General features: G+C 41.8%; 1 protein-coding gene across 1 annotated transcript; it reads right to left on the reverse strand.

Moving 5' to 3' along the window:
- Window positions 1–600: 600 nt before the first annotated feature.
- On the reverse strand, window positions 601–19,594 carry Abracl (ABRA C-terminal like). The gene is made up of 3 exons (XM_076926922.1): window positions 19,422–19,594; window positions 15,179–15,245; window positions 601–1,168 (listed from the first exon to the last, which is right to left on the reverse strand). Exons 2-3 carry the CDS (start codon window positions 15,237–15,239, stop codon window positions 984–986), a joined length of 246 nt encoding a protein of 81 aa, XP_076783037.1. The 5' UTR covers window positions 15,240–15,245; window positions 19,422–19,594; the 3' UTR covers window positions 601–983.
- Between the last annotated feature and the right edge of the window lie 570 nt (window positions 19,595–20,164).

A 20,164-nucleotide genomic window follows, 5' to 3' on the forward strand; every position in this document is an offset into this window, starting at 1 on the left:
GCTCGCCCCAAATCCCTGATCCTCCTAGCTCAACTCCAGTTGATGAGATTTGCTGGTATGTGCCACTATGCCTTGTTTCTGGCTCCAATTCCCGCTGATTCCTATCTTTCTGGTTTCTGAGTTTCCAACAAGATTATCTATTCTGAATCACCTCTCTGAGACATGTTCTTCGTGGCCAGCCTCCTGGCTTACCTTTAATAAGATCCTGCCTTGCTAATACACACCCCTGCCTTTGCTATAGCCATCAACCTTATTTGTCCCATCTTCCTCCGTCTAATCAGTTTCTATCACTTGTCAATGCACACTGTGCTTCCTCTATGATGCACACTTTGGATACTGTGGCTACAATGTGCAATCACACATGGCTGCACATTGTTAGATTCTAACTGAACGGTGAAAAGATTTACTCTTTGCCTTATGCACTAACTCAGGGCTCAGTTTGCATCCATTACAATAATATTATCCATTCTTGTTTAATTGTGTGGTGTTAAGATTTTTTTTTTCTATTATAAGGTCACTACAGTGACCTAGTTTTGATACAAAAACTCATTTGTAAGAGGTGCATTCACACTTAAATGACAAAATACAGCCATCAGGAAATTTAAAGGCAGTTACATTTTTTTATTACATAAACATAACATTTTCCACGGCAGCTGGTGTTCAATTCGCTTCTTGCTTTGAAAGAATGTCAAGTGCCTGTAGAAATTGTCTTAGGAATGGTTAAAGAAAACAAAATCTTTTTCACACCCCTCAAAAAAAGAAAATGTTTCATTGCCTACATTTCCCAATTACTTTCTTAAGAAAAAATACTAGGTTTTATTTATTTTACATTGTAATGTTTTGCTTCAAGGTATAAAAACAGGACTTCTCAACAAGTCCCCCTTTGTTTACAAAGTTCTATAAAAATACATAAGGAAGTTCATGTTTGTCTTTTAACTTAAATTATTCCAGTTTACCAGATACACCAAGCTATGCGAACCACATTAATCTTGCAGCAATACAATGTCAACATCATCATGAACACCTTGCAAAAGTAGTTCTCCTGTGTATGTAACAATCTTCCTTCGTTTTGCAGCCTTCAGAGTTCCTACCAATGCTTCAAAGAGATTGGCACATCTGTCATCCCGGAAGAGGACCCCAAACTTCACACTTAATTTTCCATCAGCATCTAATTGGAAAAACACAACATTAGTAAATGTCTTACCTCCGTGAATGGCAAACTTGGAACATCTTCTGGAAACATCTACCCAGGGGTAACCAAGATTAGAACTTAACACTGAACCTCTTACTCCCCTGAGCAGAGTAAACACAGTGTGCTTTCTAGACAAAACCTCTATGAGCCACCATGTGGTTGCTGAGAATTGAACTCAGGACCTCTGGAAGAGCAGGCAGTGCTCTTAACCACTGAGCCATGTCTCCAGCCCCTAGACAAAACCTCAAAAGACAGAAAGAAGCATTTATAAAATGTGAATGTGGTCAGTCTTGGTGACACACACCTTTAATCCCAGCACTCAAGAGGTAGAAGCGGGCAGCTCTCCATGATTTCAAAGCCGGGTTGGTCTACATAGCAAATTTTAAGCCATCCAGGGCTACACTGTGAGTCCCATTCTCTAAGTTTAAAAAAACAAAACCCCAAAAAAGTAAGTATGATATACTATAAAAGTTGTAAATAAATTTTTCAATTTTGATTTTTAGAATTGTTAGTTGGGAAAGGAGAGATGGCTCAGAAGTGAAGAACATTGGCTGTTTTTACAGAGGGCCTAGAGTTTGATTCCTATACCTACATGGTAACTTACAACTATTTGTAACTCCTGTTCTAGGGGATCTGATGCCCTCTCCTAACTTCTATGGGCTCCAGGCATGTATGAGGTGCACTGATGTATATGCTGCGAAAAAACACCCATACAAATTTTATTTAAAAATAATGCTGGGCAGTGGTGGTGCACGCCTTTAATCCCAGCACTTGAGAGTCAGAGGCAGGCAGATTTCTAAGTTCGAGGCCAGCCTTGTCTGCAGAGTGAGTTCCAGGACAGTCAGAACTACACAGAGAAACCCTGTCTCGAAAAACAAAACAAAAATAAATAAGTAAATAAATAAAAATTAAAAATAAAAATGTTAAAAACAAATCTTTGGACAAATAAATAAGGGCTCCTTCCGGTCTGGACCCAAAAACTGAGCAGATCCCAGGTGGCAGCTCTGCCCCCAATCTCACAGAACCCAGAGGAAGCAGGCCTCTCAGGAGCTCTAACCTGGGCAGTAACTTAGGTAAAAAGACAGCAACACCCGCCCCAACCCCAATGGAGTAACTAGGACCCAAGAAGTCAATCCTGGCCCAAAGCACTGGTTCCTTCCAGTCTGGGCCCCAAGCACTGAGCAGATCCTGGGCAGCAGCTCTAACACCAGTAGTTACACCCACACCACACAGTTCTTATACAACCAAGATAATAGGAAAGAAAGGCTCCAGTCAGAGACAGGGCAGGTAGCACTAAGGAGATACAGATGGCAAAAGGCAAGTGCAAGAACATAAACATCAGCAACCCAGGGTACTTGGCATCATCAGAACCTAGTTCTCCCACACTAGAAAATCTGGAATTCCCCATATCACTAGGAAAGCAAGATTCAGACTTAAAATCACTTCTGATCATGATGATAGAGGACTTTAAGAAGGACATAAATAACACTCTCAAAGAATTTGAGGAGAACACAGGTAAACAGGTAGAAGCCCTTAAAGAGGAAACACAAAAATCCCTTAAAGAATTACAAAAGAACACAACCAAACAGGTGAAGGAATTGAACAAAACCATCCAGGACATAAAATTGGAAGTAGAAACAATCAAGAAATCACAAAGGGAGACTACCCTGGAGATAGAAAACCAAGGAAAGAAATAAGGAGTCATAGACCCAAGCATCACCAACAGAATACAAGAGATAGAAGAGAGAATCTCAGATGCAGAAGATACCATAGACACAGCGCCAGAGGCTCATCAATTTACTCTTCCCCAAACCCCTCTTCTAATATCTCAACACCCATAATCAGCTTGAAGAAGTTAATGAAGAGTCAGCGCCCCTATTCCCTGGGCTTGGGGACTGAGGTGGTTAATATTGGGCTGTCTTTCTAGGGAAAAGTAGTGGTTTTGTTGGAACAGGGAGGATTAACTAGGATTTATTGCATAGCCATAACCTACTGGTAGAAATATGTATAAGTGTTATTAAGATGAAGTTATAATTTCTTAAATGGTACAAAATTTACTTTGATTTCAAATTTAAGGTTTTCATTGGTACAAGCTTCTTATTAATATAAAAGTGAGATGAATATTGTTACTATCATAGGCATTGCGCCTGTATAACACATTTAGGAATACAAGGCTTAGACCCAGTCCTTCTTTAACTTTTTTAACTTATTTGAGATGGTTAGCCTGTGAGTTAAGGGGCTATAGCAAATTCATGCTTTGAGTTTATTGTTAGGGAGTTTTCTATATTTTCTTTAGAAATAGCTGAGAGGAGTTAACAGACAACAGTCCAGATTGCCTTACATGGATAGTTGGTTTTCAAAACATCAGAAGTCCACAGAATTGACGTTACAAACATTTCTGTATTGATGTTCATCTTGATTAGAGACCTGTCTGCTCCTGACAGCTTCCTGTCTTGGATTCTAAGAAGAAATTGAGCATCTTTGGAGTTACTCCAATTGTGGTGAGACAGCCACTAGGCAAGAATTGCCTCTTTCCATCTACAGACAAATTACTGTCCAGAAAAGGACACACTTGCAGACTAGTCGACTGATTATATCTGCCAAGACAGAGTAATCAGCCCTTAATAATTCTGCATCACTAGGTCTCTCAGATGATCCTGGGCCATAAGGCTGAAGATCAGATGGTCCAATGTTTTGTAGTTATAGGGATTGTCCGGGAGTTCAGCGGTCTCTATAAATTGGCTTTCTGCTTCCCATAATTTCAGTTAACTTAGTCTTTCTGACGGGGTTGAAGACTTATAGTCTCATAGCCAATCCCGGCTATTTACTTTGATAGAAAAGATTTGAGAGGATGGTTTTCAGCTGACATTCATTCTAAAGCGAAGAAGAAGAAGAAGAAGAGGAAGAGGAAGAGGAAGAGGAAGAGGAAGAGGAAGAGGAAGAGGCGGCAGCGGCAGCAGCCAGGTTCAGAACTAAGTGTTTTAGTTAGGAGAGATGGCAGAGGTTCTGGTTAGTCAACAAAATGATGGTCTGGGTATTAGGTCTATCTTGTACCTTACTGATATAAGTTGGTATAGTTATGCTCTAATTGTATTTTGAAAGAAAAGTTTTATTTTAACAGGAAGGGTGATATGTAGGAGGAGCTAAGGTGGGAGGAGTAAGGAGAGGAAGAAGAGAAGGAGTATGGAGAGGAGGAGGAGAAGGAGAGAGGAGCTAGGAGACAAGAGAGAGGGAGAGAGACAGAGAGAGAGATAGAGACAGATACAGACAGAGAGAGAAAGAGAAACATGGAGGCAGATGTTCGAGTGTCTCCACCAGTCAAAGATACTTGATATATATAGGCTGGGTATTGGGTTACACTTCTGATTGTATAAATCCTGTTATTGAGCATTACCAAACTTATAAAGCTCTTGATTAACATTTAAAAATTTGTATAAAAGCAAAAAGAAGGAGGGGTTATGGAATAGGGGTTTTCTAGGGAGGAGAAATGGCATCTGAAATGTAAATAAAATATCCAATAAAAAAATAAATAAAAAAAGAAAAATTCAAAAAAAAAGAAAAATAAATAAAAATAAATTTTTTAGTTGTCAGGTTAATAAAAACAAATGGAACAGAAAGATCATGTTCTGAACATACTCAAAAGTATCCAGGGTTGCACTGAAGTTCTTAAAACAAGTCATATTCTTCTATCTATTATAACCACTGAATCTTAGCTCCTGGAGGAAGACCCTGTGGGGAGCGACAGAAGGCGGCTATCATTCTTGTAGCCATCTTGAGCCATATACCCTGAAAAGAGACTTGATTACATTAGCCTACAACAGCTGAGCACACTCTGATAATATCTTGCTTTAGATACGCAGGATTTTCCCTTGGGTGTGTGAGACTTAAAGGTGTGTGACTTAGAGATCAGATTTAGAGACAAGACCTAAGGGCATGATTAAAGTCGTGACTTAGAGGCATAGCTTAGAAGTGAGACATATAAAAGGTGAGAGGCAGACAGGAGAGTTCAGAACCATTTGGAGTAATAGAGATTCAGACACTAAGAATAGGAGCAGACATTAAACACTCAGAAGAGAACAACTTAGAGTACAACTAGGAAGAGAAACTGAAGAATAAACAGGATTGAATCACACTCTGTCTGGTCTCCATTCTTCGCATCCATCCTCACTCTCTCTCTTGCTGAACCCGACCCGCAGACCAGAGCAGCTTGGGGCAGTGCAGGCTCAAACAGTTTAGCCTCTAAGGCTTTTGGCAGTGCGGGTTCCAACATTGAGAGAGCAGTCTGAGACATTTTGGCCCCCAAATGTGGGGCAGCTCGGGCCACAACATTTTTGGCACCCAATGTGGGGCAGCAAGAAAGAGAGACTCAGTGAGGGACGTTACTGGAAGAAGGATCTGCCAAAAATTCAGAAGTGAAATGAAGGTGATCCCCGAGGGAATGAATCTGCCACGTGGAGAAAGGTAAGTCATGTTAATAAAAATGGGGCAAGAAATAAGTCAGCCTGAACTCAACTCTGTTTTTGTTTTGTTGTTTGCTGTTCACGTGTGTTAATTGTCTGCTTTTGTTTTGTTGTTTGAATGCTGTCTTTCATGTTCAAAATAGAAAGAAACGTATTTATCCAAAATTAGAATCTAAAATACAACCAAAGATTGATGACGATTTGTCAGAGCCAGATTGTGTTGACCTAGAGGAAGCGGCAGCCGAACATTACAACCCTGAACAGCCCTCTTCCCGAAGACCCCCTCCCTATGCACCTCTGAATCCAAGTGCTCCCCCAATAGAGATGATGGTTTTAGATCCCATAAGGGAGTTACAGGAAAAAATATATGTTCTTAAACAACAAATAGAGTTATAAAAAGAGTATCAGGACTTAATTAATCAGCTACAAAAATTAAAGACAGGAAAGATGTCTCGAGAGGTAAACTGCAAAAATCTCCCAGCTCCTTGCATTCTTCAACCAGGAGTCCAAAGGCAGTCCCTATCCCCTAGCTTAAAATTAGCCACAGATCATCCAGAGAAGGGAGATGCTCAGGCTTTCCCTGTATCAGAGACCAGAGACAATCAAGGGGTTGCTTGGAGACATCACACAGGTTTTAATTTTCAAATTATTAAGGAATTAAAAAATGCAGTATCACAATATTGTGCCACTGCTCCCTTTACTCTTGCAATTTTAGAGTTTGCCACAGAGGAGTGGCTGACTCCTAGTGATTGGAATACATTAGTGAGAGCAGTTCTTAATGGTGGTGAGTATCTTATTTGGAAATCAGAGTATCATGAGAATTGTAAAGAAATGGCTAGGAGAAACATTCAGGCAGGCAATGGTCGGTCCTTTGATGCCTTAGTAGGAAAAGGGCAATTTGTTTCTAGTGATAACCAGATGCAATATGACCTAGGCTTATTCGCTCAAATTCAAAATGCAGCCATGAAGGCTTGGCATTAACTCCCAGCAAAAGGGGACCCTGGTGCATCCTTAACAGTAGTCAGACAAGGACCCGATGAACAATTTTCTGATTTTGTTCATTGATTAATGACAACAGCAGGGAGGATTTTTGGTAATGCAGAGGCAGGAGTAGATTATGTGAAACAACTTGCATATGAAAATGCCAATCCTGCCTGTCAAGCAGCCATTAGACCCTACAGGAAAAAGATAGACCTTACAGGGTATATCAGACTCTGTTCTGATATAGGTCCCTCCTACCAACAGGGCTTAGCTGATGCATACTAGGTACAGCCTATAGTTAAACAAAAACCTATGATGACACTATGGCTGGATGGAAAGGCATTCCAAGGCTTGGTTGACACAGGAGCTGTTGTGAGTATCCTAAAACAAAGTGATTGGCCTGCCACCTGGCCTCTGACTCCAACCTTAACCAATCTAAGGGGTATTGGCCCAAGTCAAAATCCACTACAAAGCTCTAAAGTGCTGATGTGGAAAGATAAAGAAGATAATACAGGGAATATACAACCCTATGTCATCTCAGGCCTTCCCATTAATCTCTAGGGCAGAGATCTGTTATCCCAGTTGGGACTGATTATGTACAGCCCTAATGAACTAATCACAGCTCAAATGATAAACTCTGGATTTTCCCCCAGGGAAAGGATTAGGAAAAGGTGAAGAAGGGATTATCTAACTTGGATCAGGCCATAAAGGCTCATGAGTTACATCACCTTAATTCTAAAACTTTAAAAATTATGTTTAAAATTACCAGAGAACAAGCTAGACAAATTGTTAAACAATGTCAATCATGTGTTACACTTTTACCAGTTCCTCATTTGGGCGTAAATCCAAAGGGACTGATACCAAACAGTCTCTGGCAAATGGATGTTACTCATTATAATGAATTTGGCAATCAAATATATATATACATGTATGTGTAGATACATACAGTGGTTTCATTTATGTGACATTAAAATCTGGAGAAACAAACAAGCATGTGATCACTCATATGCTTGCTACAATTGCTGTATTTGGGTGTGCCTAAACAGATAAAGACTGACAATGGCCCAAATTATACAAGCTCCAGTTTCCACCAATTCTGTGAAAAATTGGGAATACTACATAAAATGGGTGTTCCATACAGTCCACAGGGTCAAGGTATGGTAGAAAGGGCACATCAAACCATTAAATGTCAATTTGAAAAAATTAAAGAGGGGGAATGGTACCCTACCAAGGAATCCCCCAGAAATATCCTTCATCACATGCTCTTTATTTTAAATTTTTAAACTTTGGATTCTGAAGGAAAATCCACTGCAGATAGATTCTGGCATCCTGATACCAAAAAGAATTTTGCAACAGTCCTCTGGAAAGACCCATTAACTGGAACCTGAAATGGGCCAGATCAGTACTTATCTGGGGAAGAGGTTCTGTCTGCATATATGCCCAAACTGCAGATACTACATGCTGGCTGCCAGAGAAACTGATTAAACAAATAGACAACAATAACAAATCCAGGGAGGAGAAACCCCTTGAGAAGTGTATTTTTTCTTTGCAGGAAACATGAAGATGCTTCTCAATTGACTTCAAACTGGAACAGATCAACCAGCAAACCTGACTTGGGAAGTCCTTAATGTGGAAGGAGACATCACCACCTGTACCTCCAAGGTGGCTCTATTGAACTCTTAGTTCCCCCAACTTATTATTTAGTGGGAAACATTGTTTAGAACCAGGAGAAAACTCACTACCACAGTTACTATAGTTTTTTTTTTTTGGGGGGGGGGTTGAGATTGACTAGAGCAGAAACAGGGATTTCCTTACTTGTTTTGTCAACATCAAAGCTATGATCAGTTGTGTATTTCTATAGATTTAGATTCTGCTATAACACATTTATAAACAGAATAGAAGCGGCTTATACTTTTTACTCCTCTGATAGAGGGAGTTATGTGTTGCCCTTAAAAAAGAGTATTGCTGTTATAGTAACTATTCAGGCATTGTAAGTCTCTTGTCTCTCGGGTCCATGCTGTTCAACAAACTGATGGCTTTTGTATGACAACAAATAGATGCTATTCAAATGAAACCCATACAGGTCGGTTATCACAGGCTGGAGTAGGGGATTGTAAAACCTCTGTCATCAAGACTAAGAGTTATATAAGTTATAAGACTATATTAAGAGGTATAACTTAACTTACACGCTAAGCCAGATAGTCAAAGATGGGTAAGGGAACACTTCAAGACCCTTGCCCCTAAAAAGGGAGGCCTCACCATCCTAAGACAGGAGCTCAACCAATGGCTGTTGAGTTATCCAAAGATGGGAAAAGGAGGCTGGGGTCATTTGTTCCAACCTAAGACAGGCACAGTTTCCATAAGTTTTCCCAGCCTTCCCTTTTGAAAAAAATTTTAAAAGGGGGACCTATGGGGAGCCGACAGAAGGCGGCTATCATTCTTGTAGCCATCTTGAGCCATATACCCTGACAAGAGACTTGATTACATTAGCCTACAACAGCTGAGCACACTCTGATAACATCTTGCTTTAGATACCCAGGATTTTCCCTTGGGTGTGTGAGACTGAAAGGTATGTGACTTAAGGGTGTGACTTAGAAATCAGATTTAGAGACAAGACCTAAGGGCATGATTAAAGGCGTGACTTAGAGGCGTGGCTTAGAAGTGAGACATATAAAAGGTGAGAGGCAGACAGGAGAGTTCAGAACCATTTAGAGTAACAGAGATTCAGACACTAGGAGTAGGAGGAGACATTAGACACTTGGAAGAGAACAACTTAGAGTACAACTTGGAACTAGGAATTAGGTTAGAGAGTATAACTTGGAGTACAACTTGGAGTAGGAATTAGGCATTGAGGAAGGAGACACTTGGACTAGAGAACTCGGAAGAAGGATTATTAGGTATTAGGCACTTGGCACTTGGAAGAAGAACTTGGAATTAGACATTAGGCACTTAGCACTTGGAAGAAGTAACTTGCGACTTGGAGGCATTAAGAACTAGGGACTAGAAACTAGGGACTAGGAACTCAAGACTTGGGACTTGGACTAGGAAGAGAAACTGAAGAATAAACGGGATTGAATCACACTCTGTCTGGTCTCCATTCTTAGCATCCGTCCTCACTCTCTCTCTTGCTGAACCCCAGACCCGTGGACCGGAGCTGCTTGGGGCAGTGCGGGGTAACAAGTTAATCCCCAAGGCTTTTGGCAGTGCAGGTTCCAACACCGATAGAGTGGTCTGTGACATTTTGGCCCCCAATGGGGGGCAGCTCGGGCTGCCACAAGACCCAGAAATCATTTTTACAAGATGATTTCATTTGAATGTCAGTTTATAAAATATGTGTTAAAAAAAATAAGGTAGAGGAAAGAAGCTCTGCTGTTCACCCAGCTGCTGATGGGTGGGTATGGGTAAAGATGCCTTGGGTAGCCTTCGAGTGCTGACCCATTATCCCATGCAGCAAATGAAGGTGAAAGTGAATGTAACATGCTTGTTACCAGGACTCAGAGATATCAGTAAAGCTGCTTAAAAGTTCTCAGAATAATAAACCCCAGTTTATAATATATTTTTTTTCTTTAAAGGCACCAAAAGCAGAAATTTGGGTATAATCCTAAAGTTGTTCTTCCCTTTCATCCTTGTGGCTGTGTAATTATATCCACACATCTCCAATGACCATGCACTGCTGAGTTAAAGCCCTTAGTGTTTCTTACCCAGGTAACTTCGAGCTGTAACAGAATACCTGCCTCCTTTTCCCTATGTTTACCCATAATGCACCATTCACATTAGTTGGAAATAAAACTTATGGAAGACATTTTATGATATGCTAATTTGATGGATACTGTTCTATGTTGCTCTTCCAATGATCTCCAATCACCTTCAAAATAAAGTGAAGAACATGGCCTCTCTTTGCCTCTCTGAGATGAGCATTCAATGTTTGCCTGGTCTGCTGTGACTTGATTCCATATTTGGATCTAGTCATAATAAACAGTCAGCTCTTGCCCAAGGTGCCCAAGATCTGGCTTTTGTAACTGTACCCATGTTGAAGGATCAGCCCAGCATCCTAGACCCTTGTTGTGGTTTCAATAGATTTGGTCACCATAGACTCGGGTGTGTGAATGCTTGGCCCACATGGAGTGACATTATTAGGAGGTGTGGCTTTAGTGGAATAGATGTGGCCTTGTTGGAGGAAGTGTGTCACTGTGAGGATGGGCTTTGAGGTCCTATGCTCAAGCTCTGGCCAACACTGAAGAGACACTCCTCTTGTGCTGTCTACAGATGAGAGTCTCCTGCTGCTGCCTTTGGATCAAGATGTACAACTCCCAGCTCTTTCAACACGATGTCTGCTTCTATGGTGCCATGCTTCCCATCATAGTGATAACGGATTGAACCTCTGAAACTGTAAGCCAGCCTTAATTAAATGTTTTCCTTATAAAAGTTGACTTGATCATAGTGTCTCTTCACACAATGAAACCCTAACTAAGACAACCCTGTTCCCTACCTAAATATTTTATTTAAGAACAGAGAGTCAACTGTAACCTTCCTTGAGACTTCCTTCACAATTTCCTCAATCATTAGTTATCTCTTCTTACTAATCTGTGCATTTATCAAAGCACAAACCACACACTTTAGTAACAATAGCCAAAGTTTATTGAGTCCTTGCTATGCTCCTACAACTGTTAAATGAATTTACAGTCATTAAAACGCACTCAATCCTCATTCCGTGTAAGAAAAGACACTATTGGTTTTGAAAAGTACCATTATTTTATGTCCAATTAAACTGCCCAAGTTCAATAAAGCAAAACATTAAGATAAAGTCTCTACTTCTTTAGAGACTTTAAAATGCAAAAAAAAAAAAAAAAAAAAAAAGTCTGACTTACTGAAACATTACTATTACACAAAGCAAGACAGAGAAAATGTACAAGATTACCCAGTAAGTATGAGAAGAACAGGATTCATCCCCAGAGAGTCTCACAGGAGTCCATATTTCTGTTTCACCTTCTTTTAAAAATGTTTTTGGATAATGCCTCAGTAGTCCAAGGTGGCCTTGAACTACCAAGGCCTGTGATTGCAGGAACACATCATCACGACTAGCTAAGCCCATGCTTTTAACTTATTCCTGGTACACCTCCAGTATGTCCATCTTCCAGCTGCCTCAAAAAGATCTTAAGGACTGAAACAGAATTTCTTTTTTGATTCTATATCTCCGTGTTAGATGGAAGGATTTAGATCTCCAAGAAATAATATTCTCCACTTCATCTTTGCTAACTGTATGAAAAATGGGACTTTAAAGATTAGGACTTAAAAGAAATCCATAAAATTCCTTCATCAATTTCCAGCCAGAGCTCATATATCATATGCAGATCAGTCAAAATCACTTCAGGCTCAACTTAAATAATTAACAATAACATGTCAAAAGATGACATAGTTCCACATATGATTTCCCACTTAGGAAGCCAACAATAAAGTCAAGGTGTCCTGGTGAAGCTGTGAATTTTTAACTATTTTCATGCATATGGATGGTATGATAATTATCTTGTCTCCTCATTTGTAAAGCTATTCATTTTGAAGAAGAACTTCAGATCACCTGGGTAGAGCACAGAGACTCTTTAAGTAACGCAAAGGTTAGAACTCTAAAGCCAGCAGAACCAGACCGATGAACACCAGGTTGCATGAGTAGGGACAGTCTACAAATTTTTGGAAATTGGCTCTAAACAATCCAAACAACATAGAAATTCCAACTGTGAGCCAACTGGAGCTAGAGAGACCTAGGGTTGTGGGAAAGGAACACCATAGGGGTATGGCACCAGCGAAAACGAGACTCCCCAGAGTTGCATCAAGTGGGCATAGTAAAGGGGAAATAGAAAAGTGCAGTCACAAAGACTTTATTTGATCAGGGACCTAAATGTTAATGAACTACATGCTTCTGTGTCTTCTCAGTGTTCTATGCAAACACCAATTAATTCCCATTCCAAGTTCACCTCGTGTGTCCCTTCTTCAACTACACCTCATTGTCTATATTTCATTTCCAGACGCTTGTGGAAAAGGAACATGCCTATGTCACTTATACTTATGAAGGGCTTAGCACATATGGGAGAGCAACATCCATCAGTAACAGGATGACTGAAGTCATGTGGCTGTGATCTCCACATTTCCATATGGCTCCATCTTAACATTTCAGTTATGCTGTCAAATACAGTGACAAGAAAAGACTCTAGGAGCAGGAGGCTGGGACTGGCTCAGGGGTAGAGCACCTGCCTAGCCTGTCAGTCAGCATGAATTCTATCCCAGGTCTACCAGAGGAGGCAGAAAGGATGATGCTACCCAAAGATACCCATGTTCTAATTTATACAACTTGTGAGTACCTTACCTTACACAGCAAAGGGAAGTTTTCAGATGTGATTAAATAAGGGCTTTAAAATGAGGCATTATTCTGGATTATTTGGGTCCAATTAATGGAATCATACGAGTTCTTAAGAACACAAGAGTAAGGCAGAGTCATATACTGTGAGGCGACTCCCCAAACTGTTGCTGGTTTGGAAACAGAGAAGGAGAGCCATGAGCCAAGGAAATCAGGCAGCTCCAGAATGTAAAATGAAGTAGAAGCTAAAAGGAACTACAGTCTCCTCAGATCCCTCCAGAAAGGACTGATGCCAGCCAGCACCTGGATCTGAGCCTGGCACGACCTCATCAGATGCCTGGGGTATAAAAGAATAGGAAATGTGTCCTCGTATTAAACATCTTGCTTTACCACTGCTAAATGCGTGGTAACTGGCTCCAGCAAGAGAAGAAAACAATTGCAAGGGTCTGAGGAGACAACTGACTGAATAAAGCACAGGCCAGGCAAGCATGGGGGCTTGAATTCAATCATCAGAACCCAAAAAAGAAAAGGGGGGTGCACACTGAGGAAGAGGTAAGAGCAGGAAGATCCTGGGGCTCACTGGCCACTCAGCTTAGTCTATTTGGTGAGCCCTCACACCCCAAGGAGAGATCTTGTCTCCAAAAAGAACTCAAAAAAGAGTCCCAAGGAATGGCATAGAGATTAACTTTTGACTTCTACATACACAAACAAAACACAGCCATGCAGATATACACAGGAAAGGAAGAAAACTAATACAAGAGACACTAAGAATAAACAGCTCAATAGAATTTTTAAAATGTGTCTATTCTACTATAATAATTTAAAAAACCTGTAATTTTATAAACAATTCTAAGAAGAATTAAGCCATAATGGCATAACTTTTTTCTTTCTCATAGTACAGGTCAGGCTGGCCATCAGCTCATGGTCCTCCTGCCTCTACCTCCTAAGTACTGAGATTACAAGGGTGCTGTGTTTGTTTGTATGATACTCTGAAACATTTTCATTTACATGATAATTTTTAAAACTTTGAATCCCATTGTTCCAGCTGCTGCTGAATATGTCCGTTATTCTCACATTCACGATGTTCCCCAGTCCTTTGAGTGTCTCAAATGTAGCAATCCTCCCTGCTACAAGTACAAACACCTCAGTACAACTTAGGGAAAAAACACCAACACACCAGTTTTACACACTGCGGTCATCACAATAGCCACTTGGGCACTAAAAACAGAGACACCAAAAAAATAAAAAATAAAAAAAATCTAAAAGTTGATTTATTTTACTTTTATGTTTAGAATTGTACAAATCTCCAAGAACTTAGAAAAAATAAAGATAACTGTGATGGCTACTCTTGGTTGTCAACTTGACAACATCTAGAATTAACTTTAAATAAATCTTAAGTGACTGAGTACATCTGTGAGGGATTTTTTTTTCCTTAATTAAATCATTTGAAGTGAGAAGACCCACTTTTAATCCACATCTTTTAAAGTGGGAAGATCCACCTTTAATCTGGGTCACACCTTCTGGTACAGCCAATATAAAGGACATAGGATTAGGAAGCACTCTCTTTGACTGATCTGGCAAGTCCATATACTGAAGACCAACCGAGGCAAACCAGTCTTGTGGACTGAACTACGGGAATCCTGGCCCTTCCACTGGTAGACAGCCATTGTTGGACTAGCTGAACTACAGCCTGTAAAGTCATTCTAATAAATCCCATTTCTATACATATGCAGATTCATTCTATAGATTTTGTTTCTCTAGAGATGCCTGGCTAATAGGATATTTTTTTTATAATTTGATTAGATTCAGTCTAAATCTCTAGTCACTTGTAAATTTATAAAATGGTAGCAAAATGAAGCAAAAAAAATCATGATTTTAACAACACCAAACCATTTCAATATAAATCAAACACTAGATTTTAATGCAAACAAAAAAAAAAAAAAAAAAACCCAGCCCAGCTCAGTGATTTTTCAATTAAAAAAAAATAATAATAATAACAAAACATCTCAACTATTCTCTGCCTCAGAAACCCGATACCCCAACAGCCCTCTGTCTCAGAAATCCCTTGATGGCTCAGAGCGGTTATCACCTCAAGCTGTGGGCTGAGTAAGTCACCGTCCTCAGTCCCAAGTGGATGCTCTGGAATGCTGCTCTTTCAGCACACTCGGAGGAAATATGCTGCATTAGAATACTTACTTCTGGAACCCAGACGATGAATTTCCTCCACTAGGAGACTAACCTCATGTTCCACATTCATTGCTGACTGAAAGAGAAAAGAAGATATTATAGCCACTTTGTAATCCATCAGGCAGGCAGCAACCCAAGGGTCCTTTCACTTTCTCAAGCAGCATGTGTCACTATTGTTAACCATGCCTCTTTTCTACTAGTATGAAGTATAGTGCACTAATATAACTCTGTTTTCCCCCTACTTACGGAATATCCCTCTGTGTGACCTACTGGCTACTAGGGAGAAAGCGACCTTTGCCCTCACAATGGTATTACTCCAAGCACAGCTCGTGACAGAGCTCCACTAAGACCCAAACTGCAAAAGGTAACAAGATCCATGCTCGAGACAAAGGCCTCCAATGAATAGCCATGTGGTGCGCACTCCCTGCATGGTGGGTCCAAGGCATTACAGGCAGGCCCCTCCTTGGAGATCATGGGGAAGGTAGATTAAGTGAACAAAGGTAGAATTAATGGAATATTTTGGAGACAAAGGCACAGCTGAGGAGGTAGAGATGCCAAGATAAACTACACTCCTTGTTCTTCAGGACCCTGAGGTCTAGAGGTAATAAAGACTCAAACCAGGACCACCTGAATACCGTCAGGTCAGTGCAGTGATAACATCCATTCCCTATAAAGAAGCATCACAGCCTTCTCTGGATTCTACCCATAGAAACTGACTGCATTGCATTAGCTTGTAGCAAGGCCCATTCATGGACCCATCAAGAAGAGTCCAGAATAAGAACTGAACCTACTAAGTCTTACTGAGTCCTACTGTGGCTTGCTAAGCCTTCCATAGAGCAGATTCGGACCTCCATTCCAGTCTTCTCCATTGTACCCTTGAATGTTAGACCACAGCTACATGAGTCTCCACTCGTCAAATATCACTGGCAACACTGCCAGCCTTCTCTGCTTTCTTCCTTCTGCTCAAGTTATTGCTGTTGCCCCTTCTACATCTCATAAGTCATTCCCAGCTCGGATGTACCAGGTTAGGGAAAGCATCCCTAACCTGCAGAGAGCCCTCTACTGGCTGTTCCCCTAGCACTGTACACCTGGTTCATTTCATTTAGATAGAATTACTGGTCTCTGGGCTTCCCTCGCTACAAGGTAAGTTTCTCTCCGTGGGGATCTGACTTAAATATTCCTTGTTATCATGCCTGGCACCAAGAGAAGAGGTTAAACAAATGCTGTTTCATGAACAAGAACTAGCAAGTAGACGGGGTTGGGGGCAGGGGGGTGGAACCAGCAGAGACTAGTATGTGTGAGCAACTGAGCCACAGAGGCATAGATTCCCTGCTTTCACGGGAGAATCTCTGCGGGCTGAATAACGAGCTAAAAGGCGGAGCTCTGGTCCTCCTGTCTTTAAGGCGGTGACTTGAAAGAAACAACTTCATCAGATGGATTACCACCAGTTCCTGGTAGTTTTCAAGATAAGAGTGACATCTCCGACTGTATACCACCTGCTTCAGTGGTATTGATTGGGACACCAGGTTTTTGATAGGCTAATAATGAAAGTGCCACTACCACTTCCTTCCTATTCATTGTATGAATGTTATAATTGAAGAGGCCAACACTACAGTAAAATGCAAAGTCTTCAATTAAATGCAACCCTAACACTTATTGTTAAAAATATGCTGTCCAACTACATTGGGAACCTTTGTGTTGGTGAGAGCATAATTATGTAATTTCAAGGTAGAGTTTTAAAGTGATACTAAAATATTCCCAAATACAGGCTAGTGGTGGGAATAAGCCTGTCTGTGTCAGTGGTGACCAGCTGCTGTCTTGTGGGGCCAGAACTACTTTCCCACTCTGGCACCACCAGTCTTGATTTCTGTTTGGGGACAGCACTTCCCTGTCTGCTCTAAAGCCATGAATGGAACCTCAGCTCCAGAAGTGACCCAGAGTCAGCAGGACGGGTTAAAGGCATCAGGATCCTAACCTGAGTCAATTCATATAATTCTTTTATTTTTAAGGGTTTTTTTTTTTTTTTAATTTATTTATTTGGGGGTAGGGCAGACATGTGGAAGTCTGAGAATACACGCTTTCATTCAAAACAGCCAAGTGCAACCTCAAGACTTTGCTCGATGACTAGTAAATAACACCCTTTCCACTGTGCCTAGTGTGCATTTACAACCCTGGTGTAAATGGTTACCCTACGGGAAGACCCTGCTGGGAAATCTAGCAAGAAAGAAAATCTAGGCATAAAAATGACTCAGCCGGCCTGTCCCCGATCCTGTTCCAGGATCTTCTGATTTTAGCAACCAATGGTATTTTCCCTGTTTATAATGTGTGTGTGTGTATGAGTTTCTATTACTTACCTGCTAAAGAATATCAATCCAAAAAGTTAGCTTAACAACCTGTTATTTAAAAGCAAATAACAAAACATAACTAGCATCCTCGTAATGCATTTATATACATAGTCTTAGTGTTTGGTATCGTTCTATTAGTTAGGACGAACAGATATAACAGAAATGCAGATTGGGAGGCGGAGGAGTGACTCAGTTGGTAAAATACTTGCTTTGCAAGCATGAGATTACTGAGTTTGAGCCCCAGAACCTACATAAAAATGTTGGGTGTGGTAGAAACTATGACTGTAATCCCAGAAGTTACACACCAGGTTCCTTAGCTGAGTTAATTCATAATTCTTTTGTAAGAAATCTTTTTATACATTTATTTATGTTGGGGAGGGTGTGAATGTGAAGGACAGACACAGCTTGGGGGTTTTCCATGTGGGTCACAGGGATCAAAATCTGGTCATCTGGCTTCAAGGCAAGTGCCTTTACCCGGTGATCCCCTCGGCTACCTAATTCACAAAATTCTAAGAACCCTACAAAGTACGTAGTACTTATCTCATTTTATTGAGAACGAAGCAAGCTCACAATGGTTAATGCCACTGTTCCCAACATATTGCCAGTTCTCCTCCTTCTTTTGCTGTTATACAAATGAACCTAACGTAATAGTGTATTCTTATGTAAGGTCCTATACTGAGTACTTACTAAGGCAGATTTACAAAGTGAGAAAAGGCTCCTTATGAATAGGAAAATAATAGGTTTACTACTGCATATACAACTTGGTAGGTTTTAGTCATTTATTATGGGAGGGGAACAGAGAAGAAAATATCCACATTATACAATCTTCGGAAGACCCATGGCAGTCTAAAGCAGGAGAGAAACCTAGAGAGACATCAAGAACAATGAGAGGTCATAAGCAGAGCAAGCCTAAGAAAAAAAGCCTGTCTGTGAGAGGCTGGGCCAGAAGAATGGCAGCGGCAGATGCTGGCCGGACTGTCTAACTGTTACAGACTCTAATTAGGCTGTCTGAGTGGGACACACAAAGAGAAGGGCTGTGGCACACGATAGAAAGCTTCATCGATACATTTAGAAAGATATGTCAGGAGCCTTCTCTAGTTATGTTTTAAAACTCTAGAGGCAATAGGCCAAGGAAATAAAGCCTTCTGGAGTCACCTCCCCGGAAGCCGGCAACCAACTTTACACGCGCAAGCCTGGCGATCTTCCAGCCTCGCTTCTATCACTACCAGCTGGCGCCGGTCAGAGGCTCACCTTTTTCCCTATTTGCTGTCTCGAGCAGACTCCGTATTTGGTCATCCCTCCTACAAGTTTGGGGTCTTGCCAAATATGGATCCCCAAATCCTGGAGCCTGTGTGTACCACTCCCTCACCCCTGAACTGCATAGGGCTGCAGAGCAGAGCCCAGGACCACAAGGGCTTCGTCCCGGAGGCCTTTGTCTTCGCAACTCACCCTCCCTCCGTCCCCCACCGCCAGCGCACCCGAAGGCACAGCCCGGGAGCCCCACGAGTCCTGCGTTCCCTCACCTGCCCCCCGCACTACAGAGAGCAATGTCATGTCCAGTCCCCCCGGACCCCCTCCAGCCCTTCCCCACCCCGTAACCTCACTCCCAACCCCCGCCCCCCACCTCACCAAACCAACGCCAAATGCAAAACCCACACGTTGCACCGCTGCAAACATCTACTGTGGCTTCCTTTCCCCGTCCGCCCCCAGCCGGCAAAACGTCACGTGAGCCCAGTGCGGAAGTGTGCCGGCCGAGTGGGATGCCCTCGAGTGGGGTACAGGGGGCGCGTGCCCAAGGCTCCTCCAGCAGCACCTCGGCAATCCGGGGTCCTCGTCCTCCACCCGGGACTCAGCCTCCCCAGACATCGGGTCCAGCTTTTCCCCAGCGCCTTCCCGGACTAGCTCACCTCTCCGATTGCTTCCTTCTTCACCGAAGAGCTGATGCCCCGTGGGTCTGAACCTTGTATTCGGCTTCCGCGCCCTGGGGAGGAACAGGCAGAAGAAGGAAGTGGCCCGGGCTAAGAGGAAGGCTGCAGTGGAGGAGGGAGGGGACAAGGAGAGGCGTGGGGTGGGGGCGGCAAGTAAGACTAAGTGCTGTCTGGAAAGGGGCCGCCCATTCTCCCGGGACACGCCTAGGAGGAGGAAACCAGTGCAGACGCCAAAGCTGGAGGCAGGCTTCTAGGAATGCAGACACAAAGTACCATCACCTCTCTCAGTCCTCCTCAGTCAGAACCCACCTCCTAATGCGTCTTAATTTCCTGCCAGAATATCTTACCCAACAAGAGAGAAAGCTCTCCAAGCCTGCTAAATACTGGGGCCTCCTAGGAAAACAGAGACACACATGGGTTCTGTATGCAAAGAGTACTAGGCTCAAGACAGACAGACGGGAGGGAGGGAGGGAGGGAGGGAGGGAGGGAGGGAGGGAAGGATTTGCAAACACCTTCATTCTTCAAGGCTAGTTTGTTCTACCAAATTGGATAAATTTAGTTCTTGATCTTGAGTCAGAATATATTTGTTTCTCTTGTTTCCTACATTTCATTAATAATTCAAATTATTCATATTTTTTCTATTTCCATTATGTGTACTTGCCCTACCCAGAGTTTTAAAAAAGAAACTCAACCCAAATTATTTTATAGGGATTGCAAACAAA

The sequence above is a fragment of the Arvicanthis niloticus genome, chromosome 28 (genome assembly GCF_011762505.2).
Source record: "Arvicanthis niloticus isolate mArvNil1 chromosome 28, mArvNil1.pat.X, whole genome shotgun sequence".
Lineage (NCBI taxonomy): Eukaryota > Metazoa > Chordata > Mammalia > Rodentia > Muridae > Arvicanthis > Arvicanthis niloticus.

What these genes read in the sequence shown, in the direction of transcription:
- Abracl (XM_076926922.1), bottom strand. Translation starts at nt 15,239, where the DNA reads ATGAATGTGGAACATGAGGTTAGTCTCCTAGTGGAGGAAATTCATCGT. An exon ending in TCATCGTCTGGGTTCCAGAA is followed by an intron (nt 1,169 to 15,178) that starts GTAAGTATTCTA and finishes TTTTCCAATTAG; the next exon opens with ATGCTGATGGAAAATTAAGT.